Genomic DNA, 24,820 nt, shown 5'->3' on the forward strand with positions numbered 1-24,820 from the left:
TGGAATGCAAACAAATGTAATTGGATTCTCAACTCATGGCAGGTGAGGAGGGTAGAGTATTCTGTATTACTTTCTTAGCCAGAATGGTGGATTTTCTAAGAAAAACGTGATAGGTGTACGTGGAATTTTAAGGAACTGCTTCCAGAACTCTAAAGCCAGTCAAATCTGGAGTCTCAGATAGTTACACGCTTTAGAAGTTTAATAGGATGTGATAATCCCTGCCGCACAATTTGATGTCCCATTTTGGAACCCGCCTCACCTGCCCAGCGGTAGAGGACTGGGGTTTGGGTCTGGGAAAGCAGACCACTCCAGGACCAAGTGTGCTTTGCTGGGCTTCCCAGGGGGTGGCAGGGCGGGGGGGCAGGGGGTTGATGGGAGGTGGCCTACAAAATAAAGGAAAGCAGAGGCATCTAGGAACTCGGAGAAGGACTCGCTTAATTGCATCTCTCTATTGTTTACATCAGCAAATTGGCAAAGAAAGGAAGGCTTGGATCATTAGGGATGTGTGAGGGATAGATCATCTGAGATCATCTGAGAGACATACCCCGCTGATGCACAAACCTAACAGGACCCAAACAAAACAATTGTTAATGGTAGTTAATTAGAAATGTACTCAAGGATTTAATTGACTGCCAGCATGAAGGTCTGTTATTTTGGGGCTGAAACAATGTTATGTCCCATATTCTACTATCTACAAAATGAAAGTTTTAAACAATTTAAACACTGAAAAAGTCAACATTTCCTAGGGGCTATCTGTAGGTCAGATGTCAAAGGAAAGCATGATTTAAGAAGACCTTTCCTTTTGGAAATATCACATACTGCATGTTTTTTTTAACATTTATCACATCCCTCTTAAGCATATATATAATTTGTGTCCATGTGTCTCTTGCCAGATTTTCCATGCAAGGTACGTATGGGTTTATGGACTCAAACCAGGCACACCATCGAGAGTTTTAACGTGCCATACACAAAACCCTGAATCAAAATGGGGATTTTAAAGAAGGAAGACTCATTCACTGGAGACCACTTTAGCAGAACTTTGAGCTTGAACAAACAAGCTCAAATTAATCTGGCTGTCTTCTACAGGAGGCTTTCATCACAAGCAAACGTGAATGTTCACTTACTAATGAGAAACTTCTTGCTTTCTGTTATATAATTGCTGGATGAGGAAGTGCATGCTGCCCAATGTGAATGTTTGGACGAGCGCCCTTATTAATATTTCATACAAAGTCCTGAGAACAGAGCACGAGTTCATTTGCCAAATGCCTCTCTGCCACTTTTCTCTGCTTTGTGAGATTTGCCTCTTTTTCCCACTCCTCATGGTAATACGAGTCTGATGAATAATTGTTTCTAATGAATTAACTGTCTCCTGTAATTGCTGTCAAATATTTCATTATGTGTTTAAATTAAACCAAAAGGCTGAGTCATAGGAAGTCTACGCAGAGCAGTTTTTAGAGGGATCTTTTGAGCAAATTCAGCATTGCTTCCCAGGATTAGGAATATCAGAAGGTAATGACATATGGTTTGGGAAGTTTCCTTAAAAAAGATGGGTGAGCCTCTCAAATTTTCTTTGATTTTTAAAACTCACAGATTTTTAAAAATTGAATGAGTATTTTCAAGACTGAATCTAGAAACTAATGTCCAGACACAAGAGCCTTAGGTAATAGATAAATAGGACAGATCACTTATAAGACATGCACCTGTTCTTGGAAGTCTACATTTTAGTTAGATCTCCATTGACTTAATAGACTGTTTTATTCCTTTTTTTGTTTGTTTGTTTTTTGTTTTATTCCTTTTTTAAGGAAACCCCCACCCCAGTCCCCCGTAGTGGTGTAGCACAAGGAATAAAATCGGGAGACTATTCTTGAAATATAAACTCTGATCACTGATTTTAATGTAGCCTCCCTGCCCTTTTAGGTGAAAAAATACAGCCTGGTGCATTGAGAAGATAGAAAGGATATAATGGATTTAGACTATGGCCAGATGGTGTCTTAAAATGCGCTTCAAGTCAGTAGAACTTGTTTCTTCCTACTTTCTCTAGAAGCCTCGGGATGTCTTGTCACCTCAAATGCCACTATCTACTTAATGATAACAGACGTAATCAATGAGCCCTTCCTAGTGCCAAAGCTGTGTTCTCCCCTTTCCATACAGTGTCCCTGATCTGTACAATTCTACAGAATGGACATAATTTCCTCACCAGGAAACTGAAGCTCAGAAAGTTATTTCTCAGGTGTTTTCAGATCATGGAATAGGAGAGGCTAAGTAGGTTGGCATTTCAGAAGGTTACTTTTCATTGGTGTCCCATGGGATTCCTCCAAGTACACCCCATGGGTTCCCAGAGAAAGTCACAGAAATCCTCAAGGGGGACTTGCCTAACCCACTGGGTTTACTCTTGAGCCAGTGATCCCACAAAGTCCACCTGTAAGTTAGAGTTGCACTGTGAGGATGGGAAGGAAGAGGAGAAAGAGCAGCTGGGAGAATTTGACTCAGATTTCACGATTACTTTGGGAACTGGTGATGACCTGTACTGGTCTGGGCGCCAGACCTACAGGTGCGAATAGACCTTTTGACGGAGTATAAACCTAGTGGGACAAGCAGGTCTAAATAAGACCAACCTGAGGAGGAAAGGAAGTCAGTCAATTTGGCACTTCTGCTGTGATGGCACTGGCCCTCTGTATGACTTTTTCCCCATGCGGGTGGCTTTGCTCTCTTGCAGGGGAGTCTCATTCCCTCCTTTGTTGTTCAGGATTAATTTTTTGGATCAAGATTCAGCAAGCACTCAGACCTCAGAGAGGGGGCTCACAAAGCTGTGGATTTTTGCAGGAGGCAAAGAATGGGCTGAGGGGGAGGGGAGGATGAAAGAAAAGGAGAAAGCTTGAGTTTATAGTTGATGAGTAAATGCAGTAAAGACATGGACGTCTCCACAGGCCTTGACCTACTCACTTGGAATGCTTCATTCACTTAGAATTAGGGAATCTTCAAGATTAAGAAGAGCTTGTTTTATAGAGGAGAACTGGCACAAAGATAATTATCCCTCACCTCACAGCTAGTTCATGGCAAGCCTGAGACTGGGCCCAAGTCTCTGATTTCCTGTCTATTATTCCTGTTCGTTCTTATTTCCACCATAACATTGCATTGAGTCTCCATGGGAGGGGCCTGTAACCTCGATGAATAAATGAACTGTCATGGTTTCAGTGGCTGGTAGGTAATAAGGACTACAGTTTCAAGGAAACTCTGAGGGAAATAAGACCTGAGTCCTAAAGATGATGGGTAGGTACTAGAACAGCAAACAGAAAGGAACATAGATATGACAGAGGGACATGGGGATACGAATGGGATGAAGAGTTGAAAAGGACATGCACCAAGCATAACTTGGCCGGCTCATCAGGTTTGGGCTGAGAAAATTGAAAACCAAAACTTGGAAAGCTGGATATGGACCTGATGTAGAATTTTTCATATGAGGGCTAAATAGTTGAGCCAGCCATTCATTCTACCTCAGCCCTCCTTCCTGGCTAATGCTTGGCTCTTCTGCTATCAATTGCACATGGGCCACCTCATCACTTACATGCGTGGACTGATAGACTTTCACAGGTTCATTGTTGGCGGTCTTACTTCTGTCACCCGTCTTTAGCATGTGTCATGTGCATTGTGTCCCTGAAACTCTGTCCTGCACATCTGAAGATCAAAGCCTTAGAATCCAAGAACTTGGATTTTCACTTGAGCTTTTTAAAAAATGATCGGGGGAGGGGGGGTGGCTCCTGGGTAGCTCAGTCAGTTAAGCGTCTGCCTTCAACTCAGGTCACGATCTCAGGGTCCTGGGATCGAACCCCTGTGGGGTTCCCCACTGAGTGCGGAGTCTGCTTCTCCCTCTCTATCTCCCTCTGCCCCTACCCCCCCCCCCACTCATGTTCTCTCTCTCTCTCTCTCAAATAAATAACATCTTTAAAAGTAAATAGGTAGATTAAAAAAAATGATCTGGGGGCATGTTATCCCATTTCCTGAGGCTTTTAACGTTCCAGATGCCTTGTCTTCATCATTGAAAACTATGTAAGATGATCATTGATTGCTGCCTTATTGAGAAATTCCCTCGTGTGAAAAAGCCTTTGGGTAAATAAGGTGAGGAAAACGAGAATGGGTGGAGACTACTTAAAGCCAAATAGAAGATTATGTCCAGAAGACTCTATGGCCTAGGCTTTCTATTTTTATTTCTTTTGTAGCTGAAAATTATTGAGTACTTTATAGTACATTAAGTGTTTAATGTATGCTTTATATGTACTGCCTCATTTAATTATTACAGAGCTTCTGTGAGGCAGATCCGGGATTATTGCCATTATAGAAAGTTTAAGTACCTTGTTAGAAAATCAGCCCTGGTTTTCTGGTGTCAGAGTCTATAAATGAGTGGCTTTCTCTCACATCATCAACCAGGCACTTCATTTTCATTATGAGGGTTGGCTCTGTAATAACTACTTAGACCTTAAGTTGATTAATTTGGGGGCACAAGCTCATGATCCAGAAACAAATATGTTTGGAGAGGCCTATGTTAATGACATCAAGAACCAATTTTAAAAGGTATTAGGATGCAGAAAAATATAGTCTAGAATTTAAGGTCATGGGCTACAGAGCCTGAATCCTGGCTCTACCGCCTATTACTGTCTACCAGCTTCTGGGTAAAATAAACTACCTTTGTATGTCTGAGTTTCCTGATCTACACAGTAGAGATAGTAGCACTGATACCTTAAGCTTGTTTGCAGGGATTAAATGAGCTAGTATATAGCTCATTTATGAAGTATTTAGTTCCGTGGCTGGTGCATTGTGAGGGCTAAGTTTGTTGGCTGGAACTTGTCCAGTATTTTTAGATTACTCTAGGGCTGCCCACTGCAAAGCAGCTTCCTTCTGAAGTGGCATTATATGCACAGGAATATCCTGTGAAAGCTGACAATATTCTGACAAAATGATCCATGCTGTTAGGTTAATGTTCTCCCAGAAAATATGCTTGCATCTTTAATTTTTTAAAAAAATTTATTTATTTACTTATTTGAGAGAGACAGAGAGAGAGAGAGAAGGGGGAGGGACAGATGGAGAGGGAACGAGTCCCAAGCGGACTCTTCACTGAGTGCAGAATCCATCACAGGGCTCCATCTCTGAACCTTGAGATCATGACCTCAACCAAAACCAACAGTCGGACACTTCACCGACTGGCCACCCAGGCTCCCCTGTGCTTGCATCTTTAGACAGGTCTTCTGACTATGGTGATTTACTCCAAAGAAATTAGAATGGAATAGAAAGGGTAGAACTTTCAGATTTTTTTTTCTTTTTTTTCTTTTTTGGAAATTAGAGGAGCTATAATATCCTAAGTCTACTCGCATTTGAAAATTCTACCTCAGCTATTCAAACATTCATTGACCCAATTCTTGACCCGGCTATGCTAGCATAGGGGCTCTTGACATCTTACTTACTTGTGCTCAGTTATATTCTGATATTTTTCTGATATTTTGATACATGAGCACATATTTGACTTGTCTCTTCAATAAATGTATATGTTCTTTAATAACTGAAGGATCTAAATCTTCTACTTTCAGAGGATATGATTTTACTTCTTAAATGGAACATGTATGAATATACATTTTTTTTATTTGAACACAGTGGTGCTAATAATTATGAGCCAATATTTTTGCCTGCTCTTGAGGAAAGATGAAGTGCTGGTTGGTCTTCTATATTCTGTTAGACCAGAAGATGCTTCTCCACACATCAGCCTCATTGCCTAAGTTGAAATTGTCCATGACTATCAGTTTGTCAGATATGGGTTACACTATGAGGGCTTCATCCAGGTCACAGTCAGACCCTCTGGCTCCACTGGTACTCCTCACTGTGAGTGGCCAGGCAGTGATGGTGGTGACAGTGCTTAGTTGAGAGGATATGTGTGAGGTCATTTGAGGGTCAGTAGTGCCCTTTTTTTCAGCACATTTGAGGTATGTGATGGATGGTAGGTTGACACCTAACATGGGGTTGAATCCACATCTAGTCAGGGCATTGTCAGGATTCACTCTTCTCAGTGTGAGGTGGAGATGGGTGTGCTCCTCTACTGTTTACAGGTGGCTGGGCTAGGCCATAAGGTTATAATGATGAATAAACATAGTCCCGGCTCTTAAGTAGCTCTCTATCTAGTGAGATAATAAAATGACAGCTTATATTATCAATCTATCTACTGTGTGTTGGGCACTGTGCCAAGCACATTACATAAATTAACTCGTTGAGTATCACCCTGATGTTTGCCATCATGGACAGCAAAAAGTTCTTCTGTAAATTATTTCCCTTCTGTTTATCTTTTAACTCCTATAATAAAACTAGTAAGACATGGTAACATGGCGTTACTTCTTTTGAATTTGCAATGTTAAGGACACATTCATTTCCCAAAGAATTTGAGTTGTTTTACAAAGAGTACAACAAATAATTTAGCAAACCTGAATGAAAGGAGAAAATGCGGTGAGACCAGTACTAAGATACGGCCCATATGCTTTTACTGTCTAGTTGTCGAGAGAGAAAGAGAAATGAAATAGACACTTGGAAGATTAAGGGGCCCATCAGATAAAAAACAACCAAGAAAAAGCTTTCAGGAAACTGAAATTTGAGAAAAATGATTTCTCCTGTCATAATCCTTGGGATGTAGTGTGCACAAACTCCTCAACCACATTTCTACTTCAATGAGTGTCACAGGACTGGAAATCATCACATCCCTTAGTGTTCATCAGTGGCATAACACCAAACCAGAATTTATTAAAAGTGGTACAATGCAGGGTGCTTGGGTGGCTTAGTCGGTTAAGAGTCCAACTCTTGATTTTGGCTCTGGTCATGATCTCAGGGTCATGAGATCAAGCCCCGAGTCAGGCTCTGCACTCAGCCAGGAGTCTGCTTGAGAGTCTCTGTCTCCCTCTCCCTCTGCCCTTCCCCCACCACACGTGTGCATGCTCTCTCTCTCTCTCTCAAATAATTTTTTTTAAAGTGATATGATTGGTCTATTTAAGAATTATTCAAAGGATTGAAAAGATGCTAAGTTCTCTGAGCAACTTTCTGTGACTCTGATTCTCATAGCTGGGTTTTTCTGTCCAGGCTTACAAAACTAGGAAGTTGTAAAACTATGGTTTGAACTCAGGTCAGAGTAGGTCTCAATTCTACGTTCCTAATGCTAAATTGTGATTGCCTACCCCTACGGCAGAAGGATCTTTGGACATTTCAGCATTGACAGCTATATAAAAGGCAATGTGCTCTCTTCCTTTCCGTGAGAACAAAATGTAACAATAGCTTGAAATAGAGTTAACACCTTAAGATTCCTTGAATGGATTCAAGGATATTATTTGTAGCTCCTCTTGAGATTTTCCTAAGGAATTTTTATTTATCAAATCACCCTTCCTTAACTGAGCAGTCTTTTCACTTAGAAGAAAAAAAATGAATGAACAAAGTAGGTGTTCTTGTTAAGACCCACACCTGGGTGTGGCCTAGTAAGTATCCATCCTTTGTCACCCCGGTTAGGGTGGCGAGGATGCCTTGGCCTGGCTCAGGTTCTGTAAAAGAGAGAAGAGCAGAGTCATGGGTGGCTTGGAGCTGTTGGTAGAAGCAAGCAGGGAGAGAGGAGGAAGGAAAGCAGAGGCTGGGAAGACAGGCCTTGTTCTGAGTGTGAATGGACCATGAGACCCTGGAGGGCAGGAAGCAGCGCAGGCCAAGACGCTCACGGAAAAGCTCTTATCGAAACAGAGGTGGCCAGGGCGCTGGATCACCTCCACCATTGTCCAAGGAGCTGACCCAGAGCCTTCAATCCCTGAGAAGCCTTCTCCACTCCCCCCTCTCCATTCAGACAAGAAGTAGTTTTCAGTATGGGCTCCAAGGCGTCACAAGGTCTCCCTGTGTGCAAGAGAGCCACTTGTCCAGAATCCCCTCAGCGTGACCCTGTGACCACCCTGAAGGCCCAGGCCCTCTTCCTGGAGCAGAAGGAGCAGGAACCATTCTGTCTAAACACTCCTTCCAACTCCGCACCTTTTTCTGCCAGCATCCCCTCCCCTATATTGTTTTATTTGTTTTGAGAGAACGTGAGAGGAGGGGAATAGAGAGTGTGTGCAGATTGTATTAATCTGATGGCTCAGATACACTATCACTAATGTTTTGACACAACACCCACAGTAGCAGAGCAAAGTTTACATCAGGCCCTGCTACAGGATGGCGCACCATAATGGGGAACCAGCCCCGGCCATGCCCTCTGGCTGGCTGCCAGGTGGTCTTTTTTTTTTTTCCTTTCTAGGTTTTTTTTAAAGACATTTTACAGCCTCGATTTGTTCTTTATTACTGCTCTACCCCTTTGTTTCCTAACTTGAAATGATTCAATATTCTGTACAAACAGATTCTAATCAGAGTTAGCACGTGCAGTCAAATCCCATTAAACATAAGCAGAATCCACACCAGAAGTCCTTAGATCTCATCATCCAAAAGAGAAAAAGGGAGAAAGAGATTATTCTCTGTCTTGAAACTTTGTAGAGTTTTCTAGAGCCTCTTTTCCAATGAAGTGTGTTTTAATTATAAATTGATACATTCATTGCTAGGCATGGCTCAGGCTCAAATAGGCAGCCATTGGGGATTGGGTGCTCAGCTCACCACTGCGCACCCCCACACCCACCCCAGAGGCCCTCTTTAAAGTGTGCTGCCTGCTTCAAGTATTGAAATTCATAGTAAAATAGGCTAACTTCATCCCAGAGCATGTCCGGGATCGTGCAGACACAAATAAGTTAGAGGAAAGACTAAGATTGTGATAAAAGTTGGATTCGTTATTTCGTTGCAAGATTTTTTTAAATGATAAAATTCATCAGCCAGTAGGAACCCAGGAGTTCCTATAATTTTAGCATCAAAGCATTTTGATGATCAAAACAAATCAATTTATGTCAAAAATGTAATTACAAAATAATCTTCTGCCTTTTCCTCCTCTACCAAAGGACTAGGTGCTGCTTCTCCTTTTGAAAGCTAAATGTGCACTTTCTCTTGGTGTCTGACTTTGTACCAGTTTGATTCAGAGGACCCCCAGAGTTTTCCTCTAGCCTGTGACTCTGAGCCAGATTCACCCTGTGAAGCATGGTGATAGAAGTTTGAGGAGGCTCCTTGGGAACAGAATTTGTCCTATGTGATGGATTGAGTTCTGGTGTGGTGAAAAGAGTTGAATATATCTGGGTTATGATCCCAGGTCTGTTAGGTTCTGTGGGAGTCTGAGGAAGGCATTTGGTTTTTCTGAGTCTTGGTTTCCATAGTAGTAAAATGATTTTTGAAATGGTCATTAATAATGCCTGCTTCACTTAAGGGCAACTGTGAAAATTAGTTGGACTTAAATGTGCATAGTCCCCTAGTCCAGGCCTGGTCTATTAGCAGTAGCTCAGTAATAGCCAGTTTCCCTTCAGCCAATCAAGAGTCAGGATTTAGCAGAACAGAAATGTTGAAAGAAAGATCAGCTTAATATCATTTATTTATCATGGGATGAAAAAGGTGAGCCAAAAAAAAAAAAAAAGCCAAATTTTTTTACGTTGAGATTTAGGCTATGGAGTAGAACCTTCTGGAAATAGCAGAAATCATTTAAGAAATGAGAAGTTATACTGGATAACTCCAGGAGATTGTGGGTATCATAACAGGCACTAAACAGATGGTTGGCTTCTAGAAAAGCTCGGTGAAGTGTTGAACTATTCTGAGAACACCACTTCGAAGAATAAACAGATACTAACCATCAGTGGCTAACGCTCACCCGGCTGGATGCTCCCTTCTGATTCCGCCAGATGCAACCAGCCATCCTCTAAAGAAAAGAAAGTATGAGCTCTGTGTCTGAGGGAAGGTGAGGGGAAAGGAAAGCAGGAAGAATGTAGAAGGTCTGAAAATCAGAATTGTTCAAAGCCAGCACTAAGAAAAAGCACAGGTGAACACAAATGGGCCTTTGGGTACACTCTGCCCTGCTTTTCCTATAAGGCGGTCGAGAGGATTTGTGAAATTAAGTGGGAACTGAGTTCAGAGCCTGGATGGCAAAGGGAGTTCTACTATAAGCTGTAATTGTGCAGCTTGCACACTTTGGGCGCTGAATACATTTTGGTGTGTGGTAAGAGTTGTTTGCTAAATTTTGGGAAGAAGCTTTGATGCAGAAAGGACTAAAAAAAAAAAGAAAAAGAAAAAGGCATTAAATCCCCAGTGCAGTAATAGAATTTGTGTAGTGAATGTTTGAGCAGCCTTTTCTTCCTATATACAAAGAAGCACTGAAGTATGAAAATCTCTTGGTATATGATGATATTATGCAGATATTATGTTGCATGTGGGGGAAGGGTTAAGTGCACAGATTTTGGAATGAGCCAGAACTGATGAAAATTCTGCCTCTGCCATTGACTAGCTGTTTAACCTTGGGTAATTTACTTAACCTCTCTAATCTTTGATTTCCCTGTCCATTAAAGGGGGGGGGGGTGATAGTACCTACTTTTTTAGGTTGTGTAGTTTAATGAGATAGAATATATGAATCACTTAGCATGGTGCTAGCATGTAGAAAATAGAGTATAACATTGCATGGTGTATATTACAATTATTATAGCCCATTGGCTGGTTAGCTTGCCTGTTAGGAGCAGCAGTCAAGATTGCAGGTTGGACCTCAGTGCTAGCTTTGTCTTTGGCTGTGGCCCCAGACTGCCTTCATCTGTCTTTGGTCACATAGGAGCCAAATATTTATGAATGTGAAGGGAATAGGGCAAATCCATCACCACTACAGGAAAAATCAACCAGAGCATGCAGGTCTGTAATGCCATCTACACCTATGGAGGGTGTTTTCCCATTATGGATGGAAAGAAGCAGCCTGGTTACTTAGACCAGGTGGGAGAGTCCCACAGATGGCTCCCAGTTGGAGTTAGACAGACTGACATGTCACACGTAGGGTCTCAGCTCCATGTGTTGGATTCATAATTGGCTGTTTTGTTTTAACTTATTTATATCAATCTCTTGTCCAAAACGAATTCGTTTCAACTCCAGGGCAATTGATGAGATGACATGGAATACACCCTTACCCCAGAAATCTTTTGCGTCTCAATGGTTATAAATACCTCCATGCTATTGTATTTGTCACTCTGTATGCAAATGGAGGTAGGAGTCCGAAAGCTCATTAGGCAAGAGACAGAGGCTTGGAGCATGGAGAGGACCGCGTGGAGCTGAAGCTGATAACAGTGGCCTTGTCCAGAATAGTGCCTGGGAGCTTTCTTATCTCCCTTTGGCAGGAGGTGCTGTGGGCTTCCTGTGCGAAATCAGGAGTGAACGCTGCTTTCCTCTTGTTGTTCGGCTTCCTCCCCCCTCAAGACGGTTCCCAGCACAGTGATTATCTTTGCATCTTCAAACATGGCACAATCTACTTCCTTAAGAGCTTGATGTATTCTTAAGGCTTAGGCAAATTCCCCTCCCCCTAAATCTCTTTTCAAGTGCTGTTATATAGTCAGGTTCCTAAATGACATTCTATTTTTATGGTTCCAATTACAAAGAGGGAAAAAGAAAAAAAAAACAGTCCCCAAATTAGAAAATGGCCACAGAATGTGTCCTTTGCACTGGGAGGACCCTGCCGTGAGTCTAGCCTACAGTTTCCATACTAGGGCTTTTGCCGTCAGCTGCCACCCCTGGGGGCCGGGGGTGGGGGTCAGAGGCTGACAGCCCTGCATGAACTTGGGCAGCAGACTGCACTTCCCTCGGGAAACGCCTAGACTTGCTGTACTCCAACATATTTCTTTGCCTTTCCTGAAGACCAAGAGTATGCAATTAAGATCTCTGCCTGAGGCATCCGTTTATCTTTTTCACTTCTTTGGGGGAAAAGGAATGGAATTAAGAGCTTCTTTTCCAGATACAAGAGAACGTCGGCTGTTTGATGGCACAATGCCAATACAGGTGTGCCCGTGTGTAATAAACCTATCTACATGTAAGGCATATGTGCGTTGTGTATACTTGTAAATGCATTGAATGTGTGTGCAGGACATGAGGTCAACCAGTGGCTCAAGGCATGAATGTTACAGTCCAAAGAACGGAGAATAGGGTCTTTGAAAAATAGCAAAATGACTTCAGATTTCAAAACTAGCACTAAAATGTTTCAAGTAAAGGAGAAAGTATATGATTTCTCTTGGGTTCATTTTCCTCTACTAATCAATAACAGTTAAAATGTTCACTTACTTTACCTGATGACTATAGAGAATATCTGTTAGGGATTCCTGGGTGGCGCAGCGGTTTGGCGCCTGCCTTTGGCCCAGGGTGCAATCCTGGAGACCTGGGATCGAATCCCGCTTCGGGCTCCTGGTGCATGGAGCCTGCTTCTCCCTCTGCCTATGTCTCTGCCTCTCTCTCTCTCTCTCTCTCTGTGTGTGACTATCATAAATAAAAAAAAAAATTTTTTTTTAAATTTTTTTAAAAATTAAGAATATCTGTTAGAAATTGCATAAATTCCTTAAGGAATGGCCAGTCCCTATTATTCTTTCTTATTTTAAATCTTACAGTCTACCTGTAAAAGAGACATTTGGACAACATTTGGGGACATCTGGCTTATGAAACAGGTACAACTAGGCATAATAATGGCATTATTTTCATCTTTAAAAAAGTACATTCTTTTAGGGATATGCACTGAAGTATGTAGGGCTGAAATAACACGATATCTGAGAATGGCTTTAAAATACTTCACAGGAGAGAAAAATGGAAAGAAATAAGTATAGACAAAACAACTGTAGCAAAACTCCAATAACTGTTACGTCTGGGTGATGGGTATGTGGAGCTTTATTACACTAAGGCTGTACTTACCAATTATGTTTGAAAATAATGAACAACTAAAACAAATGAAAGCTCTTTCTAGAAACAGAGTATCAGTCCCCCCATGAACATTTACAAATGTTCATGGAGTGCCACAGGCATGCTTGGCCCTTGTACCTTGAGGACAGAGTGAATAAGTAGATATGGCCCCTGTACCCTAGAAATGCTGGCCTAATAGGGCCACTTAAGACATGGTCCGGGGGAGGAGATGACAGGTCTGGAGAAGAGATCACCTAGGAAGACTTGGTGGTTTGACAGTCTGGAGTCCCTTCTCAGCTCAAGGACCAGAGAAGGAAAATCACAGAACTTTTTCCTGGTCATCACAATCCCATCTATCCTACCTTCTTCCTCTACTTATTTTAAGTAAATCATGGGCCACCATTGGCTACCTAAGATCAACTACGCATTCTCTTTGGAAATTGGGCTGTGAAATTCCTCCTGGTTTGAAAATCCCCACAATTTGCCCACGACAAGTACAAATTAGAGCCCAGCAGGCTCTCTGCTCACCACAAATTCTAGGTAGGGAATGGGCAATGAATGGCCTTGACTGTTGGACAGGGAAGCCGGGGCTTTTAACAGTATAGTCATTGGAGCTTTGGGAGCAAAAAGGAGTCCACTAAAAACCAGAACATTTGGGGGTTTGGTCTGGGAGTAGTTTTATGGGTGTTGAGGTGGGAAAAGCCAGCTGTCAGTAAGGCCAATTAAGATAGTACTACCCCCCCCGCCAAAAAAAAAGATAGTACTACCCAGATCAGCATGAACTTAAGTGCCTTTTTTTGTTGTTTGGATTTTTTTATTTATGTAGAACCTGGGATATGTAAAATGCAATAAATGGTTAATATTTCTACCAAAATTTGAGTAGTAAGCCATATGGAAACAAGCTTGCTGATAAGAAGATTTGAGAGAACATGCTCACTTCTCTCTTTAAAAGGGTACTCTACTAGCTAGTTTCATATAATAAGAGGTGTCGTGGACTTTTAGAAACAGAAAAGATCATTTTATAATTAAACACTTGAGGTCTAAGGAGCTAAAGAGCTTTTCATGATACCCCAAAACTTGGAAATAAATAGAATTTAATAACTGCTTCATGCTGTGTGTTTTTATATACATTTAATTAGCCCTGGAAAAAAATTAGCTGTATAGTGGAATATTTGGATGAAAAACCAACCTTTTATAGATGTGAAATGCTATTATTTCCTCAAGGTTTCCATTCATTAACATAACTTCCTTTTTTCCCTGTGTTTGCATGTTTCCTCCACTAGGAACTAATTAAAATCAAGATATTAAATTTCCTAATTAATGCATTTTTACTTACTACTTAACAGAACAGAAGAAGGTATAGAGATACACTGGTGTGGGTTTCTTTCACAGCTAAACATATGTTCTGTTTTTATTTTTATTTATTTTTTAAAGATTGTATTTATTTATTCATGAGAGACACACACACACAGAGAGAGGCACAGACACAGGCAGAAGCAGGCTCCATTTCATGCAGGGAGCCTGACGTGGGACTCGATCCTGGGTCTCCAGGACCACACCCTGGGCTGAAAGCGACGCTAAACCATGAGCCATTCAGGCTGCCCTATTTTCTGTTTTTAAATTGTGAGGATGAATATGGAGGGGAAAAATCTAAGGAAAAGAAAAAATGTATTTTGTTATCTTTGTTATCTCAGGACTTAACCAATGATTTTTATTTTACCTGTCACCATGGGCTGGACCATGCTACAAAGCAATATAGTGATGACTTACTTTTTTTTTTTAAATAGGTATGACTTTTGCTCCAGCAAGGAAGAGTCTCTAATCGTGGAGCTGGACAGCAATATAGGAAACAGGATTGAGAGCATCACTCAGCGCACGGCAATAATAGAAGGAAAGAATAAGGTATGGTGTGTAAAAATAAGCACTGGCATGTTTATTTTATTTTTTAAAATCTTACTTTTTTGAGAGAGAAAGACCATGAGCAGGGGGTGGGGCAAAGGGGAAGGGAGAGGTAGGCTCCCCACTAAAGGGCCATGGGGCTCGATCCCAGGACCTCGAGATCATTCATGACCTGGGCCAAAGTCAGATTTTGTTTTGTTTTGTTTTTAAAGATTTTATCTATTTATTCATGAGATACACAGAGAGAGATAGGCAGAGACATAGGCAGAGGAAGAAGTAGGCTCTGTGCAGGGAGCCCGATGCAGGACTCGATCCCAGGACCCCAGGATCACACCCTGAGCCAAAGGCAGACACCCAGCCACTGAGCCACCCAGGCACCCCAGGGATATTTATTTTAAAAATACACACTCAACAACCAGTTCTGGGTTTACTAGAACCAGAAGTAATGCAAATGCTCAAAGATTCAGAGAGAAGAAAGACAAAGATCTGAAATATGTCTTCATGGAGAGATACCCTGAGACTGCTTAAAGTATGTTCTCTAACGGCCCACCAGTTGCAAAGGAATGAGTACTAGGTCCTAATAGAAGAGGGGGAAACTCTCAAGTATCAATGGCTTTCAACCCTGGCTTAATATTAGAATACTCCACCAATTATTATTACATTCAAATCTCTAGAGCAGAGCCCAGAGTCCATAAAAGTTCCCTGGTAGATTTTAGCATGTACTCAGGAGTGAGAATCTCTGACATACATAAAGTGGGGTGTTGATAAGCAAAAGCTAGTACAAGGCTTAGGGATAAAATGGAATATATCCATTTCACAAAATATCTTGTTTTCCCTCTCTCTTTGCAAAAGCAAAGCCTAAGTAAGAGTATGTAAACCTATACAGTGTATCAGGATTCCCTGACCTAAGAAATACAAATCAAAAGCTCAGTGAGGGGATCCCTGGGTGGCTCAGTGGTTTAGCGCCTGCCTTTGGCCCAGGGCGTGATCCTGGAGTCCTGGGATCAAGTCCCACGTCGGGCTCCCAGCATGGAGCCTGCTTCTCCCTCTGCCTGTGTCTCTGCCTCTCTCTATGTCTGTCATGAATAAATTAAAAAAAAGAAAAAAAAGCTCGATGAGATATTGCCTGACACCTGTTAGAATAGGCATGGACAAGGACGTGGAGAAAAGGGAAACTTTGTACACTATTGGTGGGTTGTAAATTTATACAGCTATTATGAAAAATGAGGTTTTTAGAGGTTCCTTAAAAAATTAAAAATAGATCTACCCTATAATTTAGCAATTCCACTTCTGGGTATATAGCCAAAGAAGACAAAAACACTAACTCAAAGATACCTGCACCCTTATGGTCATAGCAGCACTATTTATAATAGCCAAGATATGGAAACAACTTAAGTGCCCATTGAATGAATGAATGACACATGGTGTGTATACACACAATGGAATATTACTCAGCCGCAGAAAAGAATGAAATCTTGCCATTTGTGACATGGATGCACTTTGAGGACACTTTGCTAAGTGAAAGAAGTCAGGCAAAGACGGGCAAACACTGTATGATCTCACTTACATGTGGAATCTAAAACAAACAAAACCCCAAGCTTATAGGTTACAGAGCACAGATTGATGCTTGCCAGAGGCAGGGGGTTAGGGTTGTGAAAAATAAGGGAAGGTGGTCAAAAGGTACAAGTTCCAGTTATAAAATAACTAAGTCCCAGGGATGTATTGTATAACATGGTGAATATAGTTAGTAATACTGAACTGCATATTTGAAAGTTGCTAAGAGTATAGACCTTAGAAGTTCTCATCACAAGAAAAAAGATTGGTTTAATTATATATGATGACAGATGTTAAGAGGACTGACTGTGGTGATCTGTTGCAATATACACAAATATTGAATCATGATGTCTGTATGTTTGAAACTAATACAATGTTATATATCGATTATACCTCAATTAAAAAAGAGATTTCTAACCAAAAAAAAAAAAAAAAAAAGTTCCCTGATCTAATGAGGGCCTAGCCGGTATCTTTGCTGGTACTTTTATAGTTTTAAGAAATTTTTATTGATGTATGATTGACATGCAAAAAGCTGAACAAATTTCATGTATACAGTTTAATGACTTTGGAGATAAATATACACCCATGAAACCATTACCACATTCAACGCCATAAACTTATCCATCACCTCTAGAGGTTTCCTACTGAATGTATGAATGTATGAGTGAATCAATGATAACACATAGCAAGTGTATACAACACAGCATTGTTCACTAGAAGTGCTAGGCTCTACATTGGGTCTCTAGGACTTATGCATCTAGCACAACTGAAACTTTGTAGTTTCTAGTTTGACCAATTTTGGAAGATTCAACTCTAAAAAAGGTGCCAAGAAACTGTAAAGGCTCTGAGATTGTACCCTACTTTCAGGCTAACAGGCCTGTCATAGTTTTATGTTTGGTGATTGAAGACCTACTACTCAGCAGGTCAGCTACAGGACTTTATTACAGCGGATTTTGAGGGCTTCAGGTTAGCACTGGTCCCCTTGCCCCCGCGTGCCCAGGTACAATCTGTGCACGCAGTGGATTTACAGAATAGCTGAGGAATCCTGAACATAGGGAACCTGCATTTTTTTTTTATAACAGCCTTTGCTGCCCCTCTTGCACACTGTTCATTCCCTGTTCTCCTGACTTCCACTGAGCCTCAGCAATAGCTGACACCTTGTGAACCAGGCACATCCCATGGACCTCAGACTTTTCTTCTGCTGAATTCATGAAAAATGTAGTCTAAAAATATGCTATTATCAAGCATAGGGGTAATGATGCTTTAAAAAGGAAACACCTATCAACTCCTTGCCAAACTATTTATACATGCATATCTTGATTCAGAGTAGTTCGTTTGTTTGGGTACTGTCTGCCTGAGTGTGGTTACGCTTATGTTATCTGTGTATTCAGCTGTATTTTTTGCATTTGAAGGCAACAAAGTAGATGGCATCATTCCTCCCATGCAGGATTGAACAATGATGACAAATAACATCTGAATTCCTTGTTATGTAAAACTTTTTGACATATGCTCATGTCAACATCATTCTTTGGCCGGCCAGAGTGGTTATCTAACTTTTTAAAGATAAGAAAACAGGGGTGATGAGATGAACTCAAAGCCACACAGCTTAAATGTGGCAGATGAGAACCTCAAAGCAAAGTCTTCCTATTCCAAAAACCACAGCTCTACTAAAATTAAAGTGGTGACAGCACTTTAAATAAAAGCATGATTTTCATGCTTGCATGAAAATATGAGCAGGGCAGCCTGGGTGGCTCAGCGGTTTAGCGCCGCCTTCAGCCCAGGGTGTGATCCTGGAGACCCGGGATCGAGTCCCACATCGGGCTCCCTGCATGGAGCCTGCTTCTCCCTCTGCCTGTCTCTCTCTCTCTCTCTCTCTTTCTCTCTCTCTCTCTCTCATGAATGAATGAATGAATAAATAAATAAATAAATAAATAAATAAATAAATAAATAAAATCTTACAAAAGAAAAGTATACCCAATCAATTCTCTTAAAAAAAAAAAAAGAAAATATGAGCAATCACTTGTCAAAGGATTTAAGAAGCGTTGTTATGACTACAGCAGTGGTTTATAATTCTTTTTCTCTAACACAAATGTGAAACATCCCCTGAAGGGTAACTGTTGATGAGAGAGCAGTTCAATGAAATACTTAAAGAAAAGGAAGTTCTATAAACTTGGAAATTCAATTTGAGCAACAGTACTTTTTTTTTTAAAGAAAGGAAATGCCTCACAGTAGAAAGCAGATTAGTTGTCACAAAAGACTAGAAAACTTCAAGATGCCATTGAGTGTATGTCCATTCATTTTGCCTTCTCCTGACTATATCAAGTAGAGGTACTGTTAACTACTGGTTATTTAAAAAAAGAATTTATGAGCCTAATTCCAGTAGTAACTTTTAGTTATATTTTGGCATCCTAGCCACAAAACAAAATACAATAGAAAAGAAAGTGGAAAATGAAAAAGCCAAGCGAGGTTTTGGATTAGCCTGAACCACGAAAGAGCAACCTGACTCTATATAGAATACCTGGAAGGCACGGAGGGAGTGAAGTCACAAAACCCAAGTGAGATAAGGAACTTCCCTGATTGTTTCCAAGCGGCTTGAAACAAGTTTGTCTTGTGATTTTGTCATTATGCAGAGGTTTTACGTACAGCCCTCCAGACACAGTGGGCACTTACTTACGCTGACCAGCCTGCAGCCAGGAGCCAGGGCTAAGCTCTGCCATTTTCTGTCTTGTGTAGCCACATGCACATCAGCCCCCTTGTCTGAACCTGCATTCCCTCCTCCAAAAGATGGAGCTAATAATATTTACCCTCCCTCGTTTGCCCCTTGTTATAAACATGATTGTCATACCCACCCTGATGAAATTCCCAGGTTGATGGTGATTGTATACGATGAAGACTATTTGTTCAATAATTGTCTGCACTGAAAAACTTTTAATACTCTTTCTTTTCTTTTTTTTATAATAAATTTATTTTTTATTGGTGTTCAATTTACCAACATACAGAATAACACCCATTAATACTCTTTCTGAACAAAGTTGATACCTATATCATATATAGATGGCATATCCTAACACTGGCTGTAACTGCAATAGATCATTCTGATTACTCAAGTCTTAAATTTAGAAGAATTTACCACTTTCACTTTTGGCATCCATGAATTTATTTCTGTGTATGTATGAAAAAATTTGTGATGATGACAGATGGAAAGTTTGCCATTTCAGAATTATTTGCGCTGGTCTATCCTTTACAATTAAAACTGCTTTTCTGTTCTGTCCATATTTAGAAAGTATATTAAAGTCCCAGCTTAGACTATAATGACGCTTTTACCTACAGTCGCATATTTAGCCTGACCAGTGACACCCCACACAAATCAGGGGAATGGAGGTCCTGCTGGAGCACCCATTGGATTCTAGGGATTTCCTTTTTTTTTTTTTTTCCTTTGCTTTGTTTTTCATTTTGTTTTGTTTAACTCATAGAAGAGTGCAGCGGACAATAAATTTAGTTTCCTCATTGGCAAGTCTTGGCCTGGATTTGTGAAAAATGAGTCATCAATTGGAGTTGCTAATAGCAAGTGCGGAGTTTTAGTATTCTTTAATGGGGTTGCCAGACGATTGGGTTTGTAACTATGGAGTAGGAAGTAGAAGGAACCCTGTGTAAGAAAAAAAAACACCGAGGAAATACATATTACAGCATTAATTCTGTGAGGCTGGAGAATTGTGACAATTTTAATGTCTTAGAAACTATTTCCATTGCAATTGTTTGAAGGTTACCTTGGAAAGTGTACCATATGAGATTGAACCATGACAGAGGTCTTCAATCTAATGACAGAATTACAGATTATGTCTCATTTCCCACACTCAATTTTTTTGAATTCTCACGTTCTATTTTCTTATCACTTGGCTCTAATGTGCCACCAAGGTTAATTTTAGGTTCTTCCGTGACCTTTATATATCTACTTTTATGTCTCCCTGACACACTTGAAAGGAAATGATATTAGAAACATCCCAAGATAAAAATCATGGGTCCATATTTAGATCTTTTAAAACTCATTCTGGAAATTAGACTGAATTACACATCATCCCATCCATTCTCGTCCATGAGGTTCAGACCACATTGTGGTAGGGAGTTACTAATGCTTAGAGAGAGGGAAGGAAGGAAGGAAGGAAGGAAGGAAGGAAGGAAGGAGTATGAATAACTTCCCAACTTACAGTACCTGATGACAGATTTCATCAGCATTCCCGGGTCATACAAAGGAACCCAGAGAATGACTTTCAGGGTCCATTTCTAATATCTAGATCCCAGAGTTCCTGGCAGGGCAAGTAGAGGCACCCCCAAAGTCTAGGTTCAGAGCTAAAAAAAAATTATGGCAAATGAAGACTAATTATAGAATGAAGACATGCAACATCCTTGAGAATTTCTTTTGATGCACCTTCTAAATGATTATAATTTCAAACATATGTGACAACTCAAATTCTTGGCACTATCTCTTTTAAAGTATTAAGTTAATATTTGGTGTTCCCACTGTTGAGCTATTTTCATTTTTTTCACCTTTTGAAACAATAGTATTTGGTTATGAGCACTGGGGAATGGATTTGTCCCTTTTACTCAGAAGACTTCTGCATTTAGACTTAATGTCTGTCCTAAGAGAAGTTATCCGCTGCCCAGAAAAACCATGCTCACCTGTATCTCACACTTGAGCTCCTTTTTCTGACCCTGTAATATTTATACTTCAATGAACAAATATTTTTTGTTTTTCATGAAAATATGTTTTCGTTTCTAAGTTAAAAATATATTCTCTGGAAAAAGAAGTGCTCTAGAAATCAGATAATTTTTTAACATACTTGATCATACATAGGATATTAATTACCTCTTTTTAAAATTTCTTCTTCAATTATAACTTTTTCATTCTTCAGTCAGATTTTCAAACCTTATAGCAACATATCAGTTGAAAAATAGCTTGCAGCTTATGTAAAATAATAAGAAAGCAGTATTTCTCTACATAGTAGCATTTTAGCTGATGTGACCCACCTCTGCCAATTTAAAGATATATTCTTTTTTTATTTAAAACCAATTAGCCACCATATAGTACATCATTAGTTGCAGATGTGGAGATGAGTAATGCATCATTTGCATAGATCACCCAGTGCTCATCACATCACGTGCCCTCCTTAAAGCCACAGCGAAATCAAAATAATTTTAATAGAAACATAGATGCAACTTTCAGATTCAGGCAGTCACTATCCCTAATGTCAGACATCTTTCTGCCCAAATTGAAATGAGTTTCTCACTTATTTACTGAGCCACAAATTGAAGAATGTAGATAAAATTCTGCTGAGGCCCCTGAGGATAAACATTTGAGAGCTAACGTCATAAGAAAAGCAGTGCTTGAGCTGGGGGTGCCTTCATTGGTGTCCCCTCGGTCGGAACTTGTCACATACCGCTTCTAAGCATCTGAGCCCAAGTTTGCAGAGACCAAATAAAGAAGTCAGACTCTTACTTGATGGCCTGAATTGTGCCAGCAACCATGAGCTAACACGTCCTTTTACGCTGTTACCTACAAGCTTCTCTTCGGACTACTTCCATTGCTCTTCCATGGCTCTTAACTGGTAGGTACAATAATTAAAAGAAATATTCTGAATAGCATTTCCTTTTGTTTCTTGCCCCCTTATATAGATTATTAACACAGGGAAAGAGATACCTGAGTTCCTTTCATAGTTTCCTCCACTGATCATTTGCCTCCAATGTCAGTGTTTCTCTGCTAAAGAAAAAATAACATATATTTGATCTTCAAGCAGGGAAATTCTTCCCTAAGAGTAAGGAGAGTGTCACATTCATCATCTCTGTTTCCCTGACAACATCTGTGAAATGCCTTGATAAATCTCAATAGATGTTTGCTAAGTTGAATGAAATTGCCCCATATTGCAGATGCTTTCATTTCTAGTAATTTCAGTAACTCACAGAGGATATATGAGTAGATGTAATTAAACAGATCTAAGAAACAGAAGAGGCAAGCTCGTGTGATATACACAATACCATAGTGAGAATTACAGAGATTTTGGAGCAAAAAGCTTGCTTGCTAAAAAAAGCTGAGAGTCTATTTTTCAGTTTTCTTGATCTGTAGGTTAAAGATAATTCATTGGCTGGAATATGAGAACATAAGCAAAGTGCTTAGCCCATTACTTAGCAATTCAAAAAATGCTGGAGCCCTTTGTAGAATTTGGGTTCATCATCTAATAAAGCCCACCATCACATTTCTGCTTATATATTACTTTAGTCTGTATGTCCCTTGATCTAATTCCACTTCAGTTAGGATACCCTTTTTTGGGAGGAAGCATCAGCAAGCCTTGCTAATTTCAAAGCCAATGACCAGCTACTCTTGTTCTAGGAGATAAGCTGTAACAATTTATAAGTAACTGGATGCACTTTTCTTTTTTTTAAATACAGCAACTTACTCCTCTTTTCATCCATTTCAGATAAAGGATGCATTATACTTTTGCAAGGCTGGGTTAAATTTTAAAACTGTCAGCAACCTGTTTCATTTTACTAATTTTTATCTTTAAAAGAAGACAGCACACTGAGGCTTTAAGCTGTATACATTTGTGTTTCATTGCTCTTTGAGACATCACAGTGTAGAAAGAGCTTTCTAGCTCACACAAATGTGACCACTAACCTTTCTTTAAGGGCTCATTTGTCAAATAACAGCACTCGAATCTAGTGAAACAATAGGGTTTTCACAACTTAGATCTTCATTTTCTAGATCAGGAGTTGGCAGACTGAGAAACTAAGTAATTTACAAACACACAGAGCCTTCGAGAGCTTTCCAGACCTTATTAGCACCTTCGGGCTACGGTGTTACATTCCTTCAGTGCATAAGAGAAATATGGCCAACCCCTCCCTTCTGTCCTTGCTCACTTAACACGCCCATTACAGAAGCAAACAGCAAAGAAACCTTCTGTTAGCAAGTGGCATCCATAGTCTCAGGTCATCCAAACAAAAGGGAGGCCTCAGCCTCACCTGTTCCTCTCATTGACGTGAAACTGACCACCTCTCAGAGTAGGACGTGCAGTCCCGCATCTCAGCTTCAGGTCTGTAATTGTTACGCCAGCAGCACGAGATAAATAAGCCTGAAACCCTCATACGAGTCGGATGTCATAGCCCCCGGTCTCCTGAGGATCTGCTTTCCTGTTATTTTTCCATTCTTGCTGGGGCTCGGCAAAGAGAGAGCCTTCTGGTAACTGCCATGCGTGCAATACTACCTTTGTTGAATGAATGGAACAGCTGAATCGTCTCACCCTTAGAAGATGCTTAGGGGTGTTCAGATAGTTCTTTCCTCCAGCTAAAGGTTCCTTCTCTTTTACAGACGGCTAGCACCTTGGTTGTGGCTGACGCTAGAATTTCTGGAATCTACAGTTGCATGGCTTCCAATAAAATAGGGACTGTGGAAAGAAACATAAGCTTTTATGTCACAGGTAAGCTGTTTATCCTATACTTGCAAAGCCTGGAGACCTCACTGCCCTTTCATTATACCTGTTCTTAGTGTACTTAGAGCTTGAGATTTGTTTGTTTGTTTTTAAACAATCCTATAAAATTGTTCAACTTGGAGTAGCTTCATCCTTGTTCTCAGGAGTAGGATCCTACAACACCACTGGATCTCCTAATGAATTATTTCTCCGAGTTAACCTTTTAGAGTTCTGTGAGTTCTGGATCGTGTATTTAGGATCTTGTCATGTTCATTTTTGAACTCCTTTCAGTACCTGGCACAGGGTCAGGTACGCTGTGGTTGCTCAGTAATAATTAAGGACACCGCACCTGTGATAACATGTTTTTTTGTCTTTTAAACTGAGAAGCTCATTGTCTCACAACTTAAGTAATTTCTACTTTTGAGGAATGAGGCTCTCCTGTAGAAATCTGAAACTGAATTTGTTGTCCGTGATTAATGTGCTGGGTTTTGGTAGCATTTACAGATTTTTAGCCTTACATATGATGGTCTCTGCAAATCTCAAAACTTCCAAGGTACACAAATGGCACTCCCTATGTCCCTCCATGGGTACAGGAAGGAAGTAAGTAGCTCAAAGTATAAAAACAATTGCCTGGCTCTGCACTCCCCCAATTTTCTGAGGAAACCCGGGCAGTTTGCCAGCTTTCTGGAAACTTCGCGCTGCATGGGGCAGGCTGCAGCCATTGCCTTGAGTTCTCTAGAAAGAAATAGGTAGGTCTGGTTGCATGAGACACACAGGTTGTCAGATCACAGGGAGCCTTCCGGCCAGTTAGCCAATCCTCAGAGAAGCTGTGTCGTGGGAGATCTCCTGCGGTAGATTCTCACAGAATGTCAGAACTGGAAGACTTTAGAGGCTATTTAGCATTATAGCCCTCATGCTTTGCAAGTGAGGAAATGGGGTTTCGGGGGTGGGCAGGGACACAGCAGAGCCACTCTAGACCAAGTCAGCCCCTGTCCCCTTACATCCGAGGAGCAGATGGGAAATCATCTTTGCATCCATTCCAAATGTGAGAAGTCCTTTATTTAGAGAAGGATTCAGATAGCCATTTCACACATACCGGTTCT

The 24,820-nt window shown here is 40.6% G+C and overlaps 1 protein-coding gene across 8 annotated transcripts in view; it reads left to right on the forward strand.

Annotated features, from left to right (window-relative positions):
- FLT1 (fms related receptor tyrosine kinase 1) overlaps positions 1–24,820 on the forward strand; it is a 178,921-nt gene that overhangs the window by 68,435 nt on the left and 85,666 nt on the right. For all 8 annotated transcript variants that reach the window (XM_072795627.1, XM_072795628.1, XM_072795626.1 and 5 more), the window contains 2 exons: positions 14,595–14,709; positions 23,618–23,726. In XM_072795627.1, the coding sequence (XP_072651728.1) occupies positions 14,595–14,709; positions 23,618–23,726 (224 nt within the window). The remainder of the gene's footprint in view (positions 1–14,594; positions 14,710–23,617; positions 23,727–24,820) is intronic.

This window comes from Canis lupus, chromosome 24 (genome assembly GCF_048164855.1).
Source record: "Canis lupus baileyi chromosome 24, mCanLup2.hap1, whole genome shotgun sequence".
Lineage (NCBI taxonomy): Eukaryota > Metazoa > Chordata > Mammalia > Carnivora > Canidae > Canis > Canis lupus.